Below are 23,042 nucleotides of genomic sequence, written 5' to 3' on the forward strand. Positions count from 1 at the left end.
TGGTAGCAGTGTATTAGGAAAAGCAGCATTTCAAAGCAGAATACGCATTAGTTTACATGAGTGAATCTGTTATTTTTTTAACAATTTGTATCTGTTTAAAAATAACTGGTAGTGCTTACAGCCTTCACTAACATCCAATAGACGTTTATCATAGTAAATGTGTTGTGAGTTGATAGTTATCAAAGTAAATGTGTTTTGAGTTGATAGTTATCAAAGTAAATGTGTTGTGAGTTGATAGTTATCAAAGTAAATGTGTTGTGAGTTGATAGATTAATTCTCAAATATCTTTTTCTTAAGGTTTTGATGACATGAACACTTTTTTGTTTTAGGGGAAGAGTTGGAGTCGTTTATATCCCAGGCCAGGAAGTCATAAAAAAGTTAAGTGGTTGTGTTCAGAGTGTTTTGCTCTCTTCTTGCATAAATGGAAAGGAGAGCTATGCCTTACCTGAAACTGATATTAACTGAAAAAGCAGTACACCTGAAACTGCGTTCTGAGCACATTGGTGGTGCATGAGTTTTGGCAATTGTGTTTCACCCTTTACCCACACAAATATGTTTTCTGCTGGGAGAAGACCAACATGTAGTTGCCTCAACACAACACAAAACTATGTTATTTTCCCCCTATAGTTATTTTAAGCTTTAAAAAAAAGCTGGTCTGCTTTGATATTGACCTTAATCCAACCCATATAGGTCTTTTTTTTTTAATTTAGATATGTCTGCTGGTGCAGGTCAAATAACTGAACATGCATTAATATAATTTAAGTCTAATTCTGTATGTTAATAAATAGAAGTGAAGAATAAACCCCAGACCAAAAACCATGTGTAAGCAGTCTGAAAAACAGGGGGGCTCCTGCTGCATCACTGGTAGTTGCCCCTCCCATGTAATCCAGATGTGAGGTGTGTACACCTGGAGATGCTAGAGGAAACTCTGTCCCTGAAGCACGAAGACATTGTTCACTGTTCAGGCATTCAATTGAAAACATATCATGTACTGACTTCCACAGAGAGTATCAAGAGCTGGGTAGAACCAGCACCCATGAATTTATTTTAGAAGATCCTGTGGGTCTGGTGTTTTGTTGAGAATAATCTTATAAATATATCCCCCATTCTTAAAATCAAATACAGTGTTTCTATTTCTGGATTTTACATTTTTACCTCACTCATACAGGACTTATTATGAGGGATTAGATAGTCCAAGCTAAATGCAGATTTACGCAGTTTAAACAGCGTGGAGCTTAGAGGAGATCCAGGTGGGATTTCCATGTACTGCAACCCAATGTAATTTAATGCTGTACTCTCTTTGACAACACAAATGATGAATTTCAATGTCATAACCCAATAATCATGCATGAAAGAATCATTTGTCTTCTAACATAGGTTATCCCATATAGGTTCTGACACATGGTTCAAGGGTCGACGCCACTTCCTTGTATTAATAATTCCAGACTGCCACCTGTTGGACAAACTCGGATCTCACAAACTTCAACAGATATCCTTCACCATAAAAAAAACCTAAGATGAACATTTTTGCTTGACAGTAACTTAATTTTTCATTTCTCATTATGTCATGGTCATTATTTTTTTTTAAATGAACAAAAAGCCTATTAAGAATTTACCATGAATAGTTTTTCATAGCTATGTCATAGCATTTAAAAAACAAAAAATGTACATGGGATATATGTGTAGAAAAACATACTCATAAGGAACGTTTTGGACCTCTCTAAAGGCTGCAAAGGGGCGCAGATGGCCTAGTGGTTAGGTTGCACCCCATGTACGCAGAGGTGCTGCTTGGCAACAAGCAAGGTAGGCAACTGCTTGATGTTTTTTTAATCCTATAGGTGGGCAATGTCGAAAGTTTTATCAAATTCAGTCCCTGTTCAGTGGTTCTTACCGAGGTAAAAACAACAATTATCTTCAGTTGAGTGGGAGACCTCTCACAATACAATTCAAAAGCAGCAACATGACCAAATGCTTATTTGTAAGTTATTCATACAAATTAGTATAATCCTTCAAACTTTCCCCTTGATCATGCTCCTTCAGAGTTTCAGAAAACTTAACACTGTTATTACTGGCCGTATACATTTTCTTAATCTGCTCTTTCAATGGGAATTAGTCAGGATGGATGCAGGTTAAACTGTTTCAACAATGTCCTACTTTCAACATATTAACTATTTCTCTAGAATGAAGCAGTCTATGTTACACAGTTAAGTTTATTTAATGAGTTAGAATAAAAAGCATTTTACTAAGAATTCCTTTACCTGTAGCCTTCTTCAACTTTCCGGTTGCATACATTGAATGGATGGCAACAACAACTGAAAGTAGAAAATGTCAAAGTTTTGGGAGTTATCATAGGCAATAGACTTTCCTTGGACATGCATGTAAATAAATTGGTTATAAAAATGGGAAATACTTTCCCCATGATCAAAAAGTGTGTAAAAAAACTTGACTCAAAAAAACAATTAAACAAGTAATTCAAGCAAAATGTCCCCTAATGAGGGATCAATAAAGTTTTATCTTATCTTATCTTGGTCTCTCATATGGGTTGAGAAGATCAAATGTCAGTAAAATGCATAATAACGAGCTGAGTCTGTTGTTTAATTAGCTGTTTATTTAATCTAATGATAATGTAATCCTTACTTTATTTATTTAGCCAAGATGCTCTTGTAGAGGAAATTCTCAAACTCAATTACTTTTTACTTGTTTGAACAGGCTATAAATGTTGCTGTCATTAAAAGCAGGAAAACTCGTTTTTTAATCAAATACAAAAAGACAATTTGATGCATTTTAATTTTAAGCATGGTTTAACTCTGACCGGAGAGCATGAAATTTGTCAAGAAGTTCAAACCTGACTGTTGCACGGAGGTCAGCTGTCATCAAGATGAGTCAGTATTCATCATGTGACCACAGTTTGTGCACTCATGTTTGCTTTACCTATGTGTGTAACTAAGAAGTGCCATGGTGTCCTCATCAGACTCACTCAGTCATCATGAAAATGAAGCAGAATAATGAAACTCTGAGGTCTTATTATAAATGGCCAAACATTTACACACATATCAGTTCAATGATAAGTCTCTTGAAATGTGTTTCCTTCATTTTTATACCATTTTTTTTTCATTGGATTGCATGTCCCACACACTGCTCTGCTAACCACAGTGTGTGTAATAAGTGTGTAAATAATACTAAATCAAAAAATGTTTACATGGTTTTATTGCCCACAACAAGTAATTTGATAAAAATTAGTCATTTTGATCATGTATATTCTATTTTCATAATCATATTGAACATTTTGCATGTGTCCCTGAAATTGCTGTCCACCCTGTCATTATGGGGGTACTGCCCCTTTAAGAAACCCTCTGATGTTTTAAGTGACATTACTATCACCATTTTGTCTTTCTTCAGTGGAGGCTGAAAAAGTGGCTAGTTGCAGAGTAAGTATTTACTCTTGTATTCAGTAATTTTCATCATATTGCGTGTGTAGTTGGATGTTGTCAAGCTAAACATGTCCACTCTGTCATACTGAAATATCAACGAATATAAAAACCTTTCAGAAATTCGAAATATATTTGTTAAATAGTACACAGTCACCTTGCTAACTGAATCATGTTGCTAACTGAAGGTCCACCATGCTCATTAAATGCTAACATTAGTTAAAAATGTCCAATCTGTCATAATCCACCCTGTCAGCAAGCCTATGACAGGGTGGACATGGTTGGTGACAGGAAGGACATGCACATGGTTTATGCCACATGCTGATAATGTCACACATATTACAACAGCTATTACACACATTTTATAACAGTCCATGTTATACATAGTAAGAGTGGACAATGTGGACTTTTTTGGTGATATCGGTATCAGCAAGCCTAGTTTGATAAGGCAAGCCTAGTTTACCTGGTCCGCCAATTAAAGTGTGTAAGGGAACATTTTGAATTGTCTTTTTCAAGGAATGAGCTCAAAAGGAGCTGAGATAGCAAGGAGATATCGGGAACGTCGTGACGCTGACCCGGACAGAAGAAGAAAGTACCTTGAGAAAGAGAGGGACAAATGGAAAAAAGACAGAGAGACTGGAAAGAAGAAGGATGTCAATGAGCTCAGTGAGCACGAGAAGAGGGCAAAAAGAAAGAAATGGAGAGAGGCAAAAAGTCAAGTCAGAGCCAGAAACAGAGCCAGTCCTTTGTTTCAGTCAGAGACACCACCCAACTCCCCTGCAGCTCCTGAATATCAGCCTGAGCCAGGGCCCTCCAGGTTAGATCTCTGGAAGTTTAGCTGATGAGACTTATTTATTTCATCATGTCACATTCATCATCATTTCTGCATGTTCTTGACTTTATTTTGACCCATAAAAATCCCTCACAACTCGGTTTCCCAGAATGCATAGCGGCAACATCTTTAGTATAGATTGTAAATGCAATATTGTCTAACAAACTGCAGCTCACAGACTTATCCTGTTCCTCTACATTGTTTTACCAAACCTGCATGAACTAGCTCATTTATCATATAAATAATAGGTAGCCTATTATTGATAACTTAACAAGTTATTATAATTAGCCTAGTACAAGTTCTTACCAGTCAGTTATTTTCCATAAAGGTACAAATAAGTAAACAAACAAGTTCTAAAGAAAAAATCTTTTATAGGTGTTTCATTGCGGTGCTATTCTATTGCAGGGAATGTGTTGTAGTTTGACTAAAGTGTGTACACATTTTGAGGGCACAAGTTGTGTTGAATCAGAAATTCTTTTTGAGGTCTTCTTATGAAGTGATTTTTTTTTGTGGGCCTAACTGAGCCATGGCGGTTTTATTATGGTAGGTTTAACAGCTCCAGGTCCTGATCACTCATTTACCTCTTCTGAAACCATCACCCACAACCAATAGTGTAACCATAAAGGACCAAAACTGAAAAAATACTCACAAATGAGATGACATCCATTTTTATAGGCCCTCTAAAGGTCGGCCTACAGATATTGTCTGTCACTGACTAACTTATATTGATTGTGTGCGTAATGTTTTCTTAGTGTCTGTTAGTGCTAGTTAAGTTTTGGGGAATTTATCAAACTAGATCAAATCAAATAGCACGTTGGCCCAACGTGTAAGATAACGTAAAACAAGTGCTGCTTTGACTATCAGCAGGTGAATCAGATTCCAGGTGACCGGTTATAAGTCAGACTATGTTATGCTGTCTCGTATCATGTGGCCGACTTCATAAGGGAACTGCAAAAAATAAGTGTATTGGATGCACATGTACATATTTTTTTAATCTCAAGGGTTTCCTGATTACATAAAATACTTGGGTGAAAATAAACAATCAAGATGGCCACCACTGAACTGAAATGCTGTGACTCTGCTAGAGAAACTGGACAGTCTTCTGTGTTGTTATAGAAACCAGATGAGACTAAATCATGTTAAGCCAAAAGTACATAATCTACTCCATGTATTTCACATGACAGTACTGGACAACTTCACTTCCACCAACAACAATTGGCTTGCTTGAATTTTTTTGATTTTTTTTGCAGTATCCACAGGCCATATGGGCCACACAGGCAAAGTCGCGGGAGATACCAGGAAGTAAAAAAAAAAAATGGCAGGAAGGCACGTTTTCGTCGGGCGGTGTGATTGGTGCAGCCAGTCCCAATGTCTGCCCCACCGCGATACTGTTTCCCCCCCCTCCTCCCCTCCTGTGAGCAACACTGGGGCTAGCTGAACTCTTGTCGTCCCCGGGTTAAGGTCCCTGCTGAAGTATCTACCTAACATAATTGTGCCCTGGATCTGGAAGGCTGTGTTTGAGAGAGGTAGGCTGAGACGAGGCGCACCTTACTCATGAGTCTTTGTCCCATCACTCACCTCCCTGTGTCTGAGAAGATGCTAACGTAGCCTAGCCAGTGTTATGCTGCTGTTAACAATGAATACTCAAATGTGCCGAACAGTGCATGTGTGACATAACATTCAGGTATGACTCGTGGATATGATTTTGTTCATAGTTTAAGACAGCAGACGACAACAACAGTAAACGCAGGAGAATTGGAAATCTAAATCGTTAGCTCGTTAGCATTAGCTAACTGTGTTGAATAGGATCGAGAAGGTAATAACATAGATGCTTGTAACTCAATATTTCTGAGTTTCTTGGGAGTCTTATTCTGTTTTAATCCTTAAAGACTAGTCAGGGACATGGGTTGTAAATTAACCACGACTGGAATCCTGTATGCATGACGACTACTTTGTATTTTACACATGAAGACATGTTCTTTGCATGTGTCCTTGAGAAATAAACAAATACAATTAATCTTTAAAAAAAACATACATTTTAATCTTAAAGACATACATGGTTTATTTGTAGGGTGAAAAAGTAAGCCAGCTTCAAACTAAAGGGGAACTATCTTGTTAACTCTAATAGTCATGACTGCCCATTGTCCCTGTTAGTGTCCCTGTTAGTGTCCCTGTTACTGTCCCTGTCAGTGTCCCTGTTACTGTCCCTGTTAGTGTCCCTGTTAGTGTCCCTGTTAGTGTCCCTGTTACTGTCCCTGTTAGTGTCCCTGTTAGTGTCCCTGTTACTGTCCCTGTTAGTGTCCCTTTTACTGTCCCTGTTAGTGTCCCTGTTACTGTCCCTGTCAGTGTCCCTGTTACTGTCCCTGTTAGTGTCCCTGTTAGTGTCCCTGTTAGTGTCCCTGTTACTGTCCCTGTTAGTGTCCCTGTTAGTGTCCCTGTTACTGTCCCTGTTAGTGTCCCTTTTACTGTCCCTGTCAGTGTCCCTGTTACTGTCCCTGTCAGTGTCCCTGTTACTGTCCCTGTTACTGTCCCTGTTAGTGTCCCTGTTACTGTCCCTGTTAGTGTCCCTGTTACTGTCCCTGTCAGTGTCCCTGTTACTGTCCCTGTCAGTGTCCCTGTTACTGTCCCTGTTACTGTCCCTGTTAGTGTCCCTTTTACTGTCCCTGTTAGTGTCCCTGTTATTGTCCCTGTTATTGTCCCTGTTTGTGTCCCTGTTACTGTCCCTGTCATTGTCCCTGTCCCTTTTATTGTCCCTGTTAGTGTCCCTGTTAGTGTCCCTGTTACTGTCCCTGTTAGTGTCCCTTTTATTGTCCCTGTTATTGTCCCTGTTAGTGTCCCTGTTACTGTCCCTGTTAGTGTCCCTGTTAGTGTCCCTGTTAGTGTCCCTGTTACTGTCCCTGTTACTGTCCCTGTTAGTGTCCCCGTTACTGTCCCCGTTAGTGTCCCTTTTACTGTCCCTGTTAGTGTCCCTGTCAGTGTCCCTGTTACTGTCCCTGTTAGTGTCCCTGTTACTGTCCCTGTTAGTGTCCCTTTTACTGTCCCTGTTAGTGTCCCTGTTACTGTCCCTGTCAGTGTCCCTGTTACTGTCCCTGTTAGTGTCCCTTTTACTGTCCCTGTTAGTGTCCCTGTTACTGTCCCTGTCAGTGTCCCTGTTACTGTCCCTGTTAGTGTCCCTGTTACTGTCCCTGTTAGTGTCCCTTTTACTGTCCCTGTCAGTGTCCCTGTCAGTGTCCCTGTCAGTGTCCCTGTTAGTGTCCCTGTTACTGTCCCTGTTATTGTCCCTGTTATTGTCCCTGTTAGTGTCCCTGTTACTGTCCCTGTCATTGTCCCTGTCAGTGTCCCTGTCAGTGTCCCTTTTATTGTCCCTGTTAGTGTCCCTGTTACTGTCCCTGTTAGTGTCCCTTTTATTGTCCCTGTTATTGTCCCTGTTAGTGTCCCTGTTACTGTCCCTGTTAGTGTCCCTGTTAGTGTCCCCGTTAGTGTCCCTGTTAGTGTCCCCGTTACTGTCCCTGTTAGTGTCCCTGTTACTGTCCCTGTTAGTGTCCCTGTTAGTGTCCCCGTTAGTGTCCCTGTTAGTGTCCCCGTTACTGTCCCCGTTAGTGTCCCCGTTACTGTCCCCGTTATTGTCCCCGTTTGTGTCCCCGTTAGTGTCCCTGTTACTGTCCCTGTTTGTGTCCCTTTTATTGTCCCTGTTACTGTCCCTGTTACTGTCCCTGTTAAATCAGTAATTTAAACAGAAACAAAACTGAAAACAGTATTGTTATGTGTATCCTTACTTATGAGCACCTTGGTCAACTGTTATTGTATTTATATGTGCTTCATAAATACATTTGAATTGGATTACGTCCTCAAATATTTTTAGTTTCTTGTATTTAATTGCCAAGAAACTAAAAGCATTCACTTTGAAACATGAACTAACAGCATTAAATAAATACTGCAGCTCATTCCCCATGATAAAACTAATGGATTAAACTTGTTCCTTTATGTGGGAAGATGTTTGATGATATATCCAAAGCTCCACAATTTGGGAGGTAGTTGAAAACTTTATTCTAATAATGGCTCCTTTTTATTTCTGATGTAGTTAGAAACACTGTCATAAGCATTTCTGTACCTTTATAATCATTTGTATAAAATGTTATGGGGAAATGTCTCTGGAGTTTAAGAAGTCCCATTTGCAACAACTAAGCGTAGTACCTTCATTAACCCTTTTTGTAGTGGCTGTCATCAATATTTAAATTTGAACAAGTGGTAAATTACATAGGTTCTTGAATGCAGGAGAGGCGAACAAGCAACAAGTGAGGGAAACATTACATACTTAAAGTTTTCTCTATTGAAAATGTCCTGACCTGCTCTTTTTGAGTGAACAGGTGGAGCACGTTGGTTCATCTGTTGTATTTCTGAAAGTTTCACCCGTAAAGTACCTGTATGTAATTCTATGTGGGAGAAACTACTGTGGCCGTAGTAAGATTATTGGAAGCTGCTTGAGCTGCTGTTGGATCCCATACAAAGATGTAGGAAATTTAATAAGAAAAATTCTACAACAGTACTTTAGGCAGAGGGCATGTGTTGTTAAGGTGGCAACCTAGCTTAAAGCGCTGCGGGAAAGACTGGATGTCATCTTGCTTGCTAACAGCTGACTCATCTCGGCCTTTTATCCTCTTTTACATCGATGCCTTGACATCAACGTTAATTATGATTAACAAGAGCCTGATCTCTGCTGTTACAGCTGGCCTGAACTTAATGCCTCGCTGAACGGGCCAGAAGGGGAACTTTTGATTGTTGTCAGACATTGTTTGTTCTAAACACTGTGAAAAACGCTGTGAAAAGGAATTTCCCCATGGGGACAATGAAGTCTAACAACAAAAGAACAGAGAAGATCAAACTGGCGAACAGAAAGAGCCGTTTTATTATGTGCACAGACATCACAACGTGTGATCTGTTGCACCGATTGCATTGAATAAACGTCACCACTCCGCCCAGCCGGCTTGAGATGAATTCTCCTGATTTTATTCTGCTGCGTTCTCACATCAACTTCCTCTGACTTTCTGTCAAAAAATGCTATGGGGCTGGCAGAGCAAACAGGATGAAGTCTGTGTGAAAGATTCAGCTGTTTGCATCAGGGCCCGACAGATATTGGATTTTCTGGTCCAATACCAATATCGATATTAGGGAAAGAAAAATATCAGATTCCAATCTGTAGATAGATATAAATATAGTGATACATATTTATTGTTTGATCCCTCAAATGCAGTTATCAAACACTTGTGGAAAAGATACATAATGAAGACAAGATGGTCACTCAACTGGAAAGTAACTGTACATGTACGTGCATTAGCGCTTGACACGCTGGAGAGGGATCATGCTGGTTGTAGTTCATATATCACACTCTGCTGGTGGAAGAGAACTGCCAGAGTAATACAACTCTGACTTGTGAATAAGTCTTGTACTATCGGTACATATCTGCGGTAAAGGTAGCCGATATCGATAGTCACTTGATCAATGTCGGTGCATAAATACATTCTCACACAAGTGATTTCCCCGTAACCTGGTTTCTGTGTGCATTTAAAAGACGGTATGGGATCAGTGGCTCATGTTTTCAGCAAAACTGTCAATCCAGATTTACAATGTTTAGGTCTCTTCCTTTTTTTACATCGGGCATTATATTCTGTCGGGGGGAAGGGGAAGCCCAAGTTTTACTAATTACATTGCTGAAAATTAGTCAGCATTCCAGCTTTATTGTCTTGTCACTAAAAAAAAAACATCTAATATGTAGGACTATTATGTAAGAATGCTTAAGGATTTTTTTTTCTTTCACAGGTTAATAATGTCTGAACTGTTTATGGAGTGTGTGGAGGAGGAGCTGGAGCCTTGGCAGAAACAAGTCCCTGATGTCCAATTGATAGAGGATGATGATGACGACGATGATGAACCCATCTTTGTTGGAGTGCTTTGTATGTCCTTGCACATTTTTATCTTTATTCAATAATCACCTTTTTTTAAAATGATGTTAAAGCTACAAAATCCCTGCACAATCAAAGAAAGACATGACTCGTATGACTCCTTCTTTGCTCTTTAATATTTCTTATTAAATGACTTTTATTTGAACCTACTTTAGTGTCCTTTCAGATTTGTCTACCTGAATCCCAGTATTCACCCCGATGTTACTCTTACAGCTGACTTACAGCTTCTTCCATGGTCATACACAATCACTCTGTTTTAGCACATGCTTAAAAATGTCTTAAAGTAGTATTAATTGAAGAGATAAATTGTGCAGGTTTTATTTTAATGATGTCTTGTCTGGTAGCATATTGCAGATTGTCTTTGTTAAAGGTAGCTTGATTTCCCCCCCTTTCATATCTTCTCACAGCTAATAACCAAAAGGAGGGTAAGCCTAACCCTCCACCTCCTCAGAGAAGCAATGCTGTGAAACCCGAAACAAAGCGTCCTGCTCCTCAGCCGGCTGTAGGCTCCTCACCCATAATGCTGCCTTTGAATGTGGCTGGAAATGCAGTGAACACAGCAGCACCAAATGTGACGACAGTGACTCCCCAGCCTGTTATTGTCAACAACCAGGTACGATTGGTGTTTCTTTTCTTTTTTTTATAACGTGCATTATTTAGGAATAAATACCTGGTTTGAGTGGATTCTTTTCTTGTCTTCAGGGCTTTATTGTCGCATCTCCAAATTTGGCAAACAGAGATTTTCTCGCCTCTCTTGGGAACCAGTATCCTCCTGGGACTTCATTTACATTCGTTTCAGGTAAAGCTGTGTATAACATGCCTCAGAGGAGGAAATCTTCCTCTTTGAGTTAGTGTAAAAGAAAAGCTTTTTCCAGGGCCAAGCCAAGCCTCTTTTTTTTAAATTTTTTTTTACTATCTTTCAGCTGGTCAGCAGCAGCTCTTTCAGCAGGTCGCTCCAGGGACAGTAATACCTGCTGCTGTCCACAGACCTCAGGTGCAACAAATCAGCAACAACATAGTGACGCTGGCTAACGTCCGAAGCCCCACTGTGTACTCAACGCAAGCTACTCCACTGCAACTCAACCTCTCCAACTCACAACATCCCCAGACCTTCGCTGTACCTGTACAGACCAATAACAATAACAGAGGTAATGTCACGCAATATGTAAATGTTCTTTACCATGCTTTAGAGTCACTCAGCTGGCTGAAACTACACTTGACATTTGTTTTCTTTTAACAGATCAAAAATTAGTTAAGCGAGGAATGCCACCGCAACAAACAGACAACGCAGCAAAAAGACTCAAGGTCGATTTTGGTATGTTTGTGTCTATATTGCTACTCCGATATAAGTAAACACATCTTTTCTTTGTGTGCTGTTAACTTCAGGAGCCGTAAGCAGAAAGGCATCCACACATTTTGTTCCTCCATTTTCCCCTTTACAAGTTAATAACGTTTTTTCCCTCAAAATCTTGACTTGCTTATCTCGTTATATTGGGATAACATGGCTTGTTTTCCTGTGATAACAACTTCATTTCCAGAGAAGTCAGCTGAGGTTTACCGGTACCCATTATCAGCATATCCCAAGATTATGAAAAACATTAAAGCAAGATTTTGAGAAAACAACCGAAATATACTCGTTATTATAGGAAAATGGAGATAGGTCAAATGTATTTATGCGTGTCTGCTTATGCGCTCCATATTTAATCATCACATCGAACCTGCTTTCTTTAGGGCCGACAAACGCTGCGGTCCCAGTGGAAAATGGGGTCGATAAGAAAAAGTGCCCCAAGTGTGAAGAGGATTTTCTCACACTTGAGGCACTGAGAAATCACATGACGGTGAGTGGAAATCATGTCAGTGAGGGGCATGAACTTAAAAATGTGGAAGATGTGTGTGTACAGAAAATATACCACTTACAGTCATTTGGGCACTGATACATTTTTAGTAACATTCATTGTGACTCATCTTCAGATAAACAACTCAAACATTAATTCATATCAAACTCTCAGTTCTTTCAGGGCAGCTGTGCAAATGTTCACAGCACAGCTACAGACAATAGTTCCAACAAGCGCATCATGCTCGTCTCAGATTTCTATTACGGCCGCTTCGAGGGGGACAGGAACAAGAAGGATACGACAACTAGGTCCAACAACACGTTCAAGTGCCAGAGCTGCTTGAAAGTTCTTAAGAACAATATCAGGTAGGACTATGTGCTGTCTGGCTCTCATATATTTTTTTCATCTTTATTGATTTTTATTTTCCATGCAACATAACATATATCATTAGAACATCTAAAATACAACAAGTGGACTGTGCAACTCTGATTGTTGGCACTTAAGCTCTGCTTCCCTTTCACCTTTGGTGTTAACTACATTCCATCTCAAATCCCAGTGCCTGTCTGCTGGTTAAAGTTATTAAATCCAGCTTCTCCAATGTGAGGATTTGCTGTTTTCTTTGTTTTATACATTTGTAAATGGAATATATTTGGATGCTAGATTGTTTGTTAGATAAAAAAAACAGGACTTGGATATAGGACTGTTTTTTTATTAACACATGTTAATAAAGAACAGTTATAAGGAAAATGTGAGTTGCAGTCCTAGCCTACAGCAGATTAAACGGAAATAAACGGTTTGACTCAAACTCTGATGGAGTCAAACTGGGGGGAGGACAGGAGTCGCACCAGCGTTTAGTGCATTGAGGACAGCAGCCTCTGTACTTAAGTCACCTGCTCTACAAACTGAGCTAAATCAGTGACACATGATAATTATGTGTGCTAATTGTTTCTATTCACATAACATTTGAAATATGTGGGGGTAATATGAAATACTGAATGTAAGGCATGTAGGACAGAATAGCTTTGTATTCAGCTACTGTATGAAGTTGAAATAATAAATTAATATCAGGTGACAGATACCCTTTCCTAATCTATGGTGACGATAGATGCAATAAAAAACCTTTAAAGGAAACTCAATACAATTTAATTTACGTACACTGTGAATATAATTGGGAAATTTGTTTTCCACCAAAAGAGGACGTCTTGCAATACACAGGTAGTGAGTATGACTTTATTTACCCTTTTTATTGTTTTTAACAGAAAAGATCTGCAATTACTAAAAAAAATGAATGAATAAATTGTGTGCGTGGCTTACACTTACATTGCACACACATACACTCGACATATAGTCTGTTTAGTAAATAAAGTAAATAATCCAAGAGAGTCTCAAATAATCTGCCCTCAGAATGTAGACTGGGACTTGAAGAGCTTGTTGAAAAGATGTCTGTCTAGTAACAATAAAGCAACATGGCTGTCCTCATTGCAGTTTTCTTCTCAGATGGATGACAGTATCAGATGCTTTTCCTCATGGGTCTGCAGATGAAATATGAGGGCCAGTTTATTTGGCGTAAGAACTGTTCCTTTGATTAAATAACTCTGCTTCAGGACTTTGCAAAAAAAGCTTCAGTAAGCTGCTTTTAATGGGGAAACACATTTGTACTGCAACTGCGCTCTCACAGTGGAGGTCATGGTTCATCCATGTGAAGATTTCTATTAGGGGAGCTGAGGCAGCAAAACCAGCACGCTGAAAAATGGCCCATCCTTCATCGGGGCAGCAATAGCAGGAAGCTGTGGGGTCGCTTGTTAGAGCTGCAGGGCACTACATCATTAGACTAAACCAAAATCTTTTTGTAATTGTCGATATTATAATGACATTATAGATGCTTAGGAAGTAAGTGCAAAGAGAGCACTTCATTTATCCTTAAACCCTCGGGACCATGACCCCATCCACTGCACCTACACAGAGGCCATAGATATGATTTTTTTACCCACAGCTTTACCTTTGTTTGTTTTAGTGCCCCTTTTTATTTTTATACGGAAGAGTTCCTTGAATTACTGCTTAATATCTTGTTTATTTAAAAAATGTATTTAATCTTTATTGAACCAAGCAAGAAAACTTGTTAAGATTAAAAATCTCTTTCACTCAATAGTTTCCTCTGGCCAAGACAGGCAGCAGCACAAACAGAGTGCTAGAGTTTCACACAAACAACGAGCAGCCAAACATACATATCCCAAAAAACACATTATTAGACTTTAAAAGACACGACTAACAAATAGAAACAGATTTTTTTTTTTATCAAGATCATCCACAAACCCGTCAGGGAGAGCATCCACAGCCAGATGTGTCCGCCTCCAAGGGCCAGATTTACTAAGCTCCCAATTAAAGAGTACTAAATTGCGTGTTCACTCCAAAAGTTTGCACGTTTGGTTGGTGGGCGATTTGCGGGTGATCTTCTAAGAAAATTTGCGTGAATGACACCAGGTGCAAACCTTGTGGAGGCCGTAGTATTTAAGTTAGGTTTTTGCGTGTTCTACTGGTTTACATCATGGAGAGTTTGGACAGAAAGCAGGATGACTTCAAGCGCAAAATAGGTATCAGTGGAAGAGGCAAATAAACGCACAATACTTTTGAGTTATGGCAGATAAATCTGAATATTATAAAGAAAATTTTGGTTATAAGAAAACCTCGGCATTAAACAGGGCCTCTCTTTTCTTCCCTTCATCTTAAGAATGAATTGTCATACATTGCGCAGGAGGTGCGAGCTGTCTCCTCTGTGGTACGGGCGCTCTACACTCGGGCCGTTGTTGCGCACCAGACAGCTGGCCAGCGCTGTGTCTGATCGGATATAAATGCCCTGGAAAGAGGTATCGAAGACGGGGTTACAAACAGTGGTGAGGTACCCCCAATCCAAGCGTCCTACAGAGTAGCAGCAGCGATCTTTAGAGGGAGGTGACGAGCGCATTATGGAGAGGAGCGCACCGGAGGGGGCGAGCTGGGGGAGAGACGCGCGACCCGAGAAAAAGGAAATCCCCAGTTCAAAATTTTATGTTGGCAAAAGAGGGAAATAGGAAGAAATAAATGTCAATGTTGAAATTCTATAGAATGCAGAGGCTGTGAATGTTCAGTTTTGTTTGGATATATGGCAACAATAGCCTGTAGTTTAATCATGGTGTTTCTCTTACTTAACGATTAGAATATTGAATCAAATTAAAAAATAAATGCATGCCTTATTTGTCTGTCATTGGAAACATGTAAACACTTGTGGGGAAAAACACGATCTTTATGCCTCCTTTTGTTGTGCCTATGTCTCCTCCTAACTTCAATAACAGCAGCCTGTTGTGCGTAACGCTGGTCTCCTTGATTAGCACGTTCCTTTCAAAGGTGTTAAATACAGATACCGCCATAATCACCGCAATTTTTGTCAGGTTTGGTAAATCACAATGCGTGTACTAACTTAACTTCTTTGCATTTTCTCCTCCCAGTATTTTGCACTTTAGGGCAGAAACGCCCCGTATTGCAAACGTACTAAATGGTCAATGCGTGTTGTTTTGCTCATTTGAAAGACGCAATCCTCACTGAGCGCCGTTAGTAGATCAGATAGCACTTTTTTTTGCTGGTGGTATCAAGTTTGCACACGTTTTAAGACACGCAAACCTTTAGTAAATCTGGCCCCAAGTCCTTTAACATCGTCTTAAAATCATCCAATGAGAGCTCGTCAAGTTTCAGCTCTTTTTGTAACTCGTTCCAAGTAAAAAGGAGCAGCAAACTTTAAATCCTTTTTCCCGAGTTTAGTTCTGACCTTTAAACCAGATGGTAAGAAAAGGTCCTGGGGTGGAAGATTTTAAGTCCCTGTGTTAGTCTGACTGATGTCGGTCTGAAGGTATGAAGGAAGCAGACTCTAAAATAGACTTGTAGATTAGAGTACGTCAGTGGTTAAGTCTGCGTACGGTCAAAAAAAAGTCCATCCAACACCTGCATACACTAAAGCGTAATGAATGAGAGAAGGAGTGATGAGCCTCAGAGCTCCATGACACACGGTGTCCAGAGCATGTACGCTCTGTGAGGAGGCATGCACGTAAAAAAAACACGTATATGTAGACGCTGAACCCACAGCTACACTTTGGGGTTTGATGTTGTTGTGTTTTGTTGTTTTCATTATTTTCTTGAAATATCAGTTACCTTGATGAATGCTGATAAAAATATTTTGTTTACTTTTAGTTTATAAAAGCTTTTGGAATACTTGGGAAAGATTACCATAGATGCTCATTTTCATTTTATGAAAAAGAAAAGCTGTCGTCCATGTGTCATGGAGTCTAATGGCACACTTTGTAAACTGATTGTTTAATCAGACCCCCAGTCTAAAAACAAAGGATGGACTAGTCAGTAGAACTGCAAAAAAATGAAAAGCTTATCGATCAGTTAATTCATTGAAAATAGATGCAAATGTTTGATAATTAAAAAATCTGAAAAAAAGAAGTTTTGTCTGGCAATAATGGCAGAAATCAACAGTTAAGCGTGAATATTATTAATATATTCTTGGTCTCCTGTACACTCAAACTCAGTCCATTAAAGTGTTGTGTTGCTATATTGTTGGACGAATCAAACATTTTAGAACATAACCTCTGGTGATTTTTGTCCACATTGACAATCTGTACACTGAATTCTTAATGGATATTGTTCAAAATTTGATAAATAGAGTACATTTTTTAGCCTTATTTGACGTGATCCCGTTGTTTACACTTTTTGTAATACCTTTGCAACATATCTCTTAACGTGAGGAAGGGATCCAAGCCCTAAATATTCCTGATAATCCTTATAATGTCTGTGTGTGATTTCAGTTTGATATCGATGTCCTGAAAGTGATATTTCTGTTTTGTCTGTGTTGGTGTTTGTTTGTGTTTATGTGTCTACCCACTCTTGCAGGTTCATGAACCATATGAAGCACCACCTGGAGCTGGAGAAGCAGAACAGTGAGAGCTGGGAAAGCCACACAACCTGCCAGCATTGCTACCGGAAATACGGGACTCCATTCCAGCTGCAGTGCCACATCGAGGCCGCACACAGTTCCATTGAATCCTCAAGTATGACATCACTCACTTCACAGCCTAATCCGAGACGTTACTGTGATCTAACACTGAGTGGTCTTTCTAATTTTCTTTTCTTTTTTTTTAAGCCAATTGCAAGATTTGTGAGCTGGCGTTTGAGTCAGAGCAGGTTCTCCTGGAACACATGAAGGACAACCACAAACCCGGGGAAATGCCCTACATGTGCCAGGTCCGTCACGTACTGAGTCATAGCTTTGTCAAATGTTTCCAGAAAAGTCTCTCACCAGTACTTAGATTGTCTCTTACTGTTTCCACAGGTCTGCAATTACAGGTCCTCTTTCTTCTCCGATGTGGAGACACATTTCCGAAGCGTCCATGAAAACGCCAAAGACCTGCTCTGTCCGTTCTGTCTCAAAGTTCTGAAAAGTGGTCATGTGTACATGCAGCACTACATGAAACATCAGGTACATTGCCTTCTGAGTCTTTTCATATCAGTCATAAAGCCACTCTATAATATGATCTGTTAGTTGTGGTTATTAAACAAACCGATAAATATGTCTCTTAACAGTTATGGCAAATTCAAAGCAAAGATGGTAACAGCGTATTTTGTAATCTAAAAAAAGGCTTCTCCTCACCTGCCCTAAGAAGCATTAAAAATTGTAGAGTTTAAAACAAACACAACTGTTCTATTAATATAAATGAATTGAATATCTCACATTCTTTTTATATTCTTTCAGTCAAACTGTATGACAAATCTCAGCAATTAGCTTGTGGTTACATGAATGAGGCTATTTTTTGTTAATTTATTTTTCCATTTCAGAAAAAAGGGATCCATCGCTGTGGCAAATGCAGGCTGAATTTCCTCTCCCTCAAGGAGAAATTAGAACACAGGACTTTAGGCCACAAGACCTTCAGGAAACCTAAAGCTTTGGAGGGCCTCCCTCCAGGAACAAAGGTCTGACTCAGTCTTACAACATCAATACAGCTTTTATGTTAGCCTTTGATTCCAGCTATTCTCATATTTATACACATTTAATTCAGCTTCTACACATTCTGTTCTTCTCACAGGTGACCATTCGAGCCTCACTCACAGGAAAGTCGACCTCACTGCCAACCTCCCCAGATCGACCTGGCCTTGTCGGTTCACAAACACAAAGTGTGAATCAGAAAACCAAACCTCCTGTCAGCGTCTCCAGCTCAAGGTCAACCGCCTCTGCAGCAGGAAAAGCAAAGACGACTCAGAGCAAGAAGCAAAATAGCCGCACTTCCAAGCACAACCTGATGCTCAGGAATCTAGCAAGGTTGTGAACTGAGCTTTTTTATACAACACAAAGAGATGACACACTAACTTTTGTAGCAGTTTCACACTAACAAGGGGTTGAATTTTATATCTCAACAAGGATTCCCACTGATTCACTGTAACATAGTTTGTTTACCTTATTTGCAGATTCGTTTCAGGTTTCAAAGAGAGCAGCAAGAAATCAGAAAAAATGCCTCAAGTGATTTTACCCAAGACAGCATCAGTTGTAGATGAATATATAAAGCTTTTAGTGTTAAAAAAATCTGAGGTAGTTAAAAAAAAAAAGGGCTGAAGGCTGCCATCTCAAGGCTCCATTAGACACCGCCATCATGGTGCACCTAAATCTTTGACCCAACTGTTGGTGATCTTGTTGCATCTTGGCTGCATGTAGATTAGAACAGATGTACTTTATTGTCCTCAGGCGGAAATTTACCTTGGGCAATAGTGCAGAGAAAACACAAAGCTCTGTGCAGCTTCCTACAAACAAAACTGACAACAACCATAAAAACACAGAAAGTAACACATAACATTCAATGAAATAAATAATATATAATAATTCCTATATGCACAATGCAACGTAGTAATAAATGAATAAAAGACTTAACGGCTAAAATAATTCTAAAAGAGAAAACAGTTAAATACTGTGCATGGACTGGCTCAACAGGGTTTAGCTGTAGACTCCTTGTTCTGACCAGGAAGAAGAATGCTTGGGATTTAAAAAATATTATCTGATTCTGATACCTCAATATGAAAAATGATTTAGAAATACCCATCATTATTCCAACAAAGTGCAATACTTAATCTCTAAAATATTATTTTAAAGACAGATAAACGCTCTTAATGTAGGTAAAAAAAAAATAATGTTATGGCTGAAATGGGCAGACACCGCAATCCTCTGCATTTTTCAGCTTTGGGTCCCATGAATCATTCAGGATCCAAACCCCCCTCCACCTGGGTATTCATGACAGGAGTGGAGCAAATGTATAGACATTATTATAAAGAAGCTAATTGTTTTTTCAATTAATTGTCCAGACAATGTTCATTAGGCTGGCTAAAAATAATGTGTTGTTTGACTGATAGAGTGGGATTTCTTTTCTTTAAAAACTAATGAGTGTGGTTTTTGGTTAATTGGTCTCAGTAATCAAACCACCATGCTGCATTAATCACATAATACAACTCTTAACGAGAAGAGTCCAAAGATCATATGGTATAATAAGGAACCGGCAGGCCCTAAAGGACAAGAGCGAGCATATTTTGGGTTTAAGCACCTGCTACAAAGAACAAACTGATATTGTTACAGATAAGAGAAATGTATAACAACAAAATGCAATTTCCTAAAAAATCCTCCGTAACACAAAGATTCTAGTTGTTTTATTGGTCATGTCATTATCATAACTGAAGGATTTAACTCTTTGTGTTTGCCTTCTTTTTCAAACCACCAGAGAAAACGGAAGATGTTACACATGCATCGAATGCAACTCACAAGTCGATGACTTTTTTTGTCATTACCCGATGGTTTCAAATTGTGGAGCGTGCAAATATACAACGAGTTGCAAAATTGCCATTGGGAATCATATGATAAGGTGAGTAAATAATGTGAATTGAATTGGTACTTATGTCACTCAATCTTAAGCGCAGTGTGTTTATTTGACATATCTTGTGCCTATCTTTTTTTTCTTTCTTTGATCTTTGTTAGATTTCATAGCACCATAACAAAAAACAGATTTTTCAAAATGGATAACAAGAAGACAACATCTGCACTAAAGTAAGTATGCGTCATTAATTATATTTTGCACATACCTTGTTTTGGAGGTTCAACATGACAGAGGTGTTTCCTTGTTTCCCCCTCAGATTGACGCTGGTCTGTCTCAACTGTGACCTCCTCACTGATGGATCAGGAGGTGATCTAATGACCAGACACTTAACTGACAGACCAAATCACATCTGCAAAGTCATTCAGGAGAAAGGTGTGTTGATTATCTATCAAATACTGTCTTATTAATGGCTGTAGTGTGACAAGTATGTTGAGAAGGTTGTCTTTTGTTTTAACCCAGCAGATATGAAAACCAAAGGACGAGTGTGAGTAGAAACTACTACCCACTTGACATCGTCCACCCTCTATCGTCTATATATATTATATATACATATATAAACACATCACTTCTGTAGATGACAAAGAAAAAAAATCTTGGAAGTGGAACTTGCATCAAATTGCATGTTATTTTAATTAAAAGCACACACCTCTTTAAATTATATGTCCTGTTTCTCCTTTCTGTGGATTCTGAAGTTTGATTTAGCAGTTTGAACACTTCAAGCTTCTTCACTGTGTAGTTTAAAGGCCGTTAAGACCATTTCAGTATAGTATAGATCGTAAAATGCCCAATTGTTTGTAAAATGTGGTTTGTAGCCCTGTGTGCGCGACTATTTAATCTATGAAAACAGATGGCTAACAGCTGATGTCAAGCTAACTACAATGTCCTCTTCCATTTGTGCAGGAATTGCATCTTGGGACAGCCAATGAAAGTCTTGTACCTCATGTCAACGACATCGTCTCAGAAACCAAAGGAAACAGACCTGAAGCTAGTGGAAAGTGTTAAGTCTGGAAGTGTTACCGCTACAGAGTCTGACAAACCAGAATCAGAGCCGATGTTACCAGCAGGCGATCCGGAGAAGGGTTCCACAGAAATGATTGTGATTGAAGGTTCCTCTGAAGGACAATTGGAGCAGCCATCGCTGCCTGATGTACCATCTTCCAGTGCATCAGAGGAGGTTCTAGCTCTCTGTGAGGAGTCTGTGGATAATTCAGAGAGTATCGAGGTCAGAGAACAGCTGCCTGTCTCTGAGCACGAGACAGGGGAACAACAAACTAAATCAGAATGAAGCTGGATATCGACCAAACAATATAAATAATAGAAGAAGACTTTAGTTATTGAGAACAACTGCTTCCTCATCAATTCACAACATTTTTATTTTACAAATATCAAACCTTTAGTTTACATCACTGATACTTCGGCTGCCACTTATCCTCTCAACAGTCATGTTTTTGTCAAGCCAATTTTAAAGAAAAAAAGTATTTTATCCAAGATTTCTTTTACTTTTCTGTCAGACTTTCATAACTCCTTTAGATGTAAAGATAAATCTGTTAAAGGATGTGAATCTTTCGTTTTCTTTTCTATACATTGATAGGTTCCAGAGAACTCTGTTGTTTTTTATTTGACTTGTGTAATGTCAATCATGTACTTGTAATGATTGTAGCTTATTTGTTAAATGGTGGTATCATATTTTATATTTCTTAAAAAAGGACATTATTAAACTCCCCATTGATCTCTATTCAAAGTTAAGGTGATTTATTTTTTCTATGACTTGGCTGCAACACTTTTCTCAGTGACACACATTGTGCATGCTCACTTTGTGTCCAGTCATTTGTTGTTGCAATTTCAATTTAACACTCTGTCCATAAAGTGCAGCAATCTAATTTAGCCTTTAATTTTGATAATCCCAACAAGTTTGAGTCCTGTTTCAACAAAGTTTTTTCTTTCTGTTCATGTTGAGAGATTTGGTTTGCTTTTTAAGTCATCAACAACTATATTTAATGAATTGGAGGTTTTCTTCCATTTTAAGGCATGTTTTTTTTTGGAAGACATCTGAAGGCTGCACAATAACATTGAATTTGAGATTAAAAAGAAAAGAAAAACAATGCGTTATTGAAGTGCATGCACTGTTAAAAAAAAAATCCAGGTTTGTGATAGAATTTCAGTAAGTGATGTGGTTCATGTTAACTAAATAGTTACCAGCTGGTTTTGAAAATCCTAGATAAACATTTATCTGAACAATCACAAAATGCTTTAAACTATTGACAAAATACAGTAGTACATGTCTTAGAGTTATGAGTCTCAAATTGTTCCTCTAAAAAGTCGCTGGTATTGGATAAAAAGAAAAGGAAGGAATACGAGGTTGTTATTGACCTTTATTTGAGGAGTCAGTTATAATGGTATATGTAAACCGTTAGACAAACTGATATAATTGTCTTAATCTTTACTGTGTTGAAGAAATGTGTACATGTTTGCTGTGGAAGAAGTACACACTGTCACACTCCAACCTGATGATACAGTATGTGTCAGCCAGTTTTTATATCCCTTCTGCTTGTTGATAAAGTCACTCTTTCCCTTGTATACAGGGTTCAAAGAGGCAAATTCACTATTGCTCAGTTTACTCTATATAATGTAAATATAAAAGGTCATTGTTCATTTAGTATGTTTTTAAAGAGGGATTTCCCTTGTATATACAGCATCAGTAGTACTAGACTGTAAATGCATAAATGTATATGATGTCACTGTAAATGAAACTACTCTGAGTCTGTTTTATTACCTTCCCACATGGACACATTCCCCTCAGAGATCTCTACACTACTTGCTTTGTATAAGTGTTTTCCTGATTGGTATGTAAATAAACCTTTACTACAAGATGTATGGAGCTTTGGATTTTATTTGACTGAATATTGCTATCTAAAACAGGTTCCTTTGGACCAAATATGAACTCCAGACAGCCTTTAGATGTGGACAATATGTTAAATTCACCCTTAAATCTATCTGTTCCATAACATTAGTCTGTTCGCATACATGGCTCTGTGTATTTTGTTAGT

General features: G+C 38.8%; 2 protein-coding genes across 3 annotated transcripts; one reads left to right on the top strand and one right to left on the bottom strand.

Annotated features, from left to right (window-relative positions):
• Positions 1-5,610: 5,610 nt before the first annotated feature.
• On the top strand, positions 5,611-22,867 carry znf280d (zinc finger protein 280D). 2 transcript variants are annotated; one of them, XM_020625969.3, is made up of 18 exons: positions 5,611-5,786; positions 10,078-10,211; positions 10,628-10,833; positions 10,923-11,019; positions 11,144-11,368; positions 11,461-11,535; positions 11,952-12,058; positions 12,230-12,420; positions 16,979-17,136; positions 17,229-17,329; positions 17,418-17,564; positions 17,921-18,055; positions 18,169-18,401; positions 19,843-19,983; positions 20,097-20,165; positions 20,252-20,367; positions 20,455-20,479; positions 20,896-22,867. In XM_020625969.3, exons 2-18 carry the CDS (start codon positions 10,085-10,087, stop codon positions 21,278-21,280), a joined length of 2,538 nt encoding a protein of 845 aa, XP_020481625.2. In that variant the 5' UTR covers positions 5,611-5,786; positions 10,078-10,084; the 3' UTR covers positions 21,281-22,867. The 2 variants fall into 2 exon arrangements, with proteins under 2 accessions (XP_020481625.2, XP_020481627.2); XM_020625971.3 differs by having other exon boundaries at positions 5,612-5,786; positions 20,458-20,479.
• LOC136178619 (S-antigen protein-like) lies at positions 6,389-8,902 on the bottom strand. The gene is made up of 2 exons (XM_065953259.1): positions 8,892-8,902; positions 6,389-7,973 (listed from the first exon to the last, which is right to left on the bottom strand). The coding sequence occupies exons 1-2, from the start codon at positions 8,900-8,902 to the stop codon at positions 6,389-6,391; spliced, it is 1,596 nt and encodes a 531-aa protein (XP_065809331.1).
• Positions 22,868-23,042: the final 175 nt, after the last annotated feature.

This window comes from Labrus bergylta, chromosome 3 (assembly GCF_963930695.1).
Source record: "Labrus bergylta chromosome 3, fLabBer1.1, whole genome shotgun sequence".
Lineage (NCBI taxonomy): Eukaryota > Metazoa > Chordata > Actinopteri > Labriformes > Labridae > Labrus > Labrus bergylta.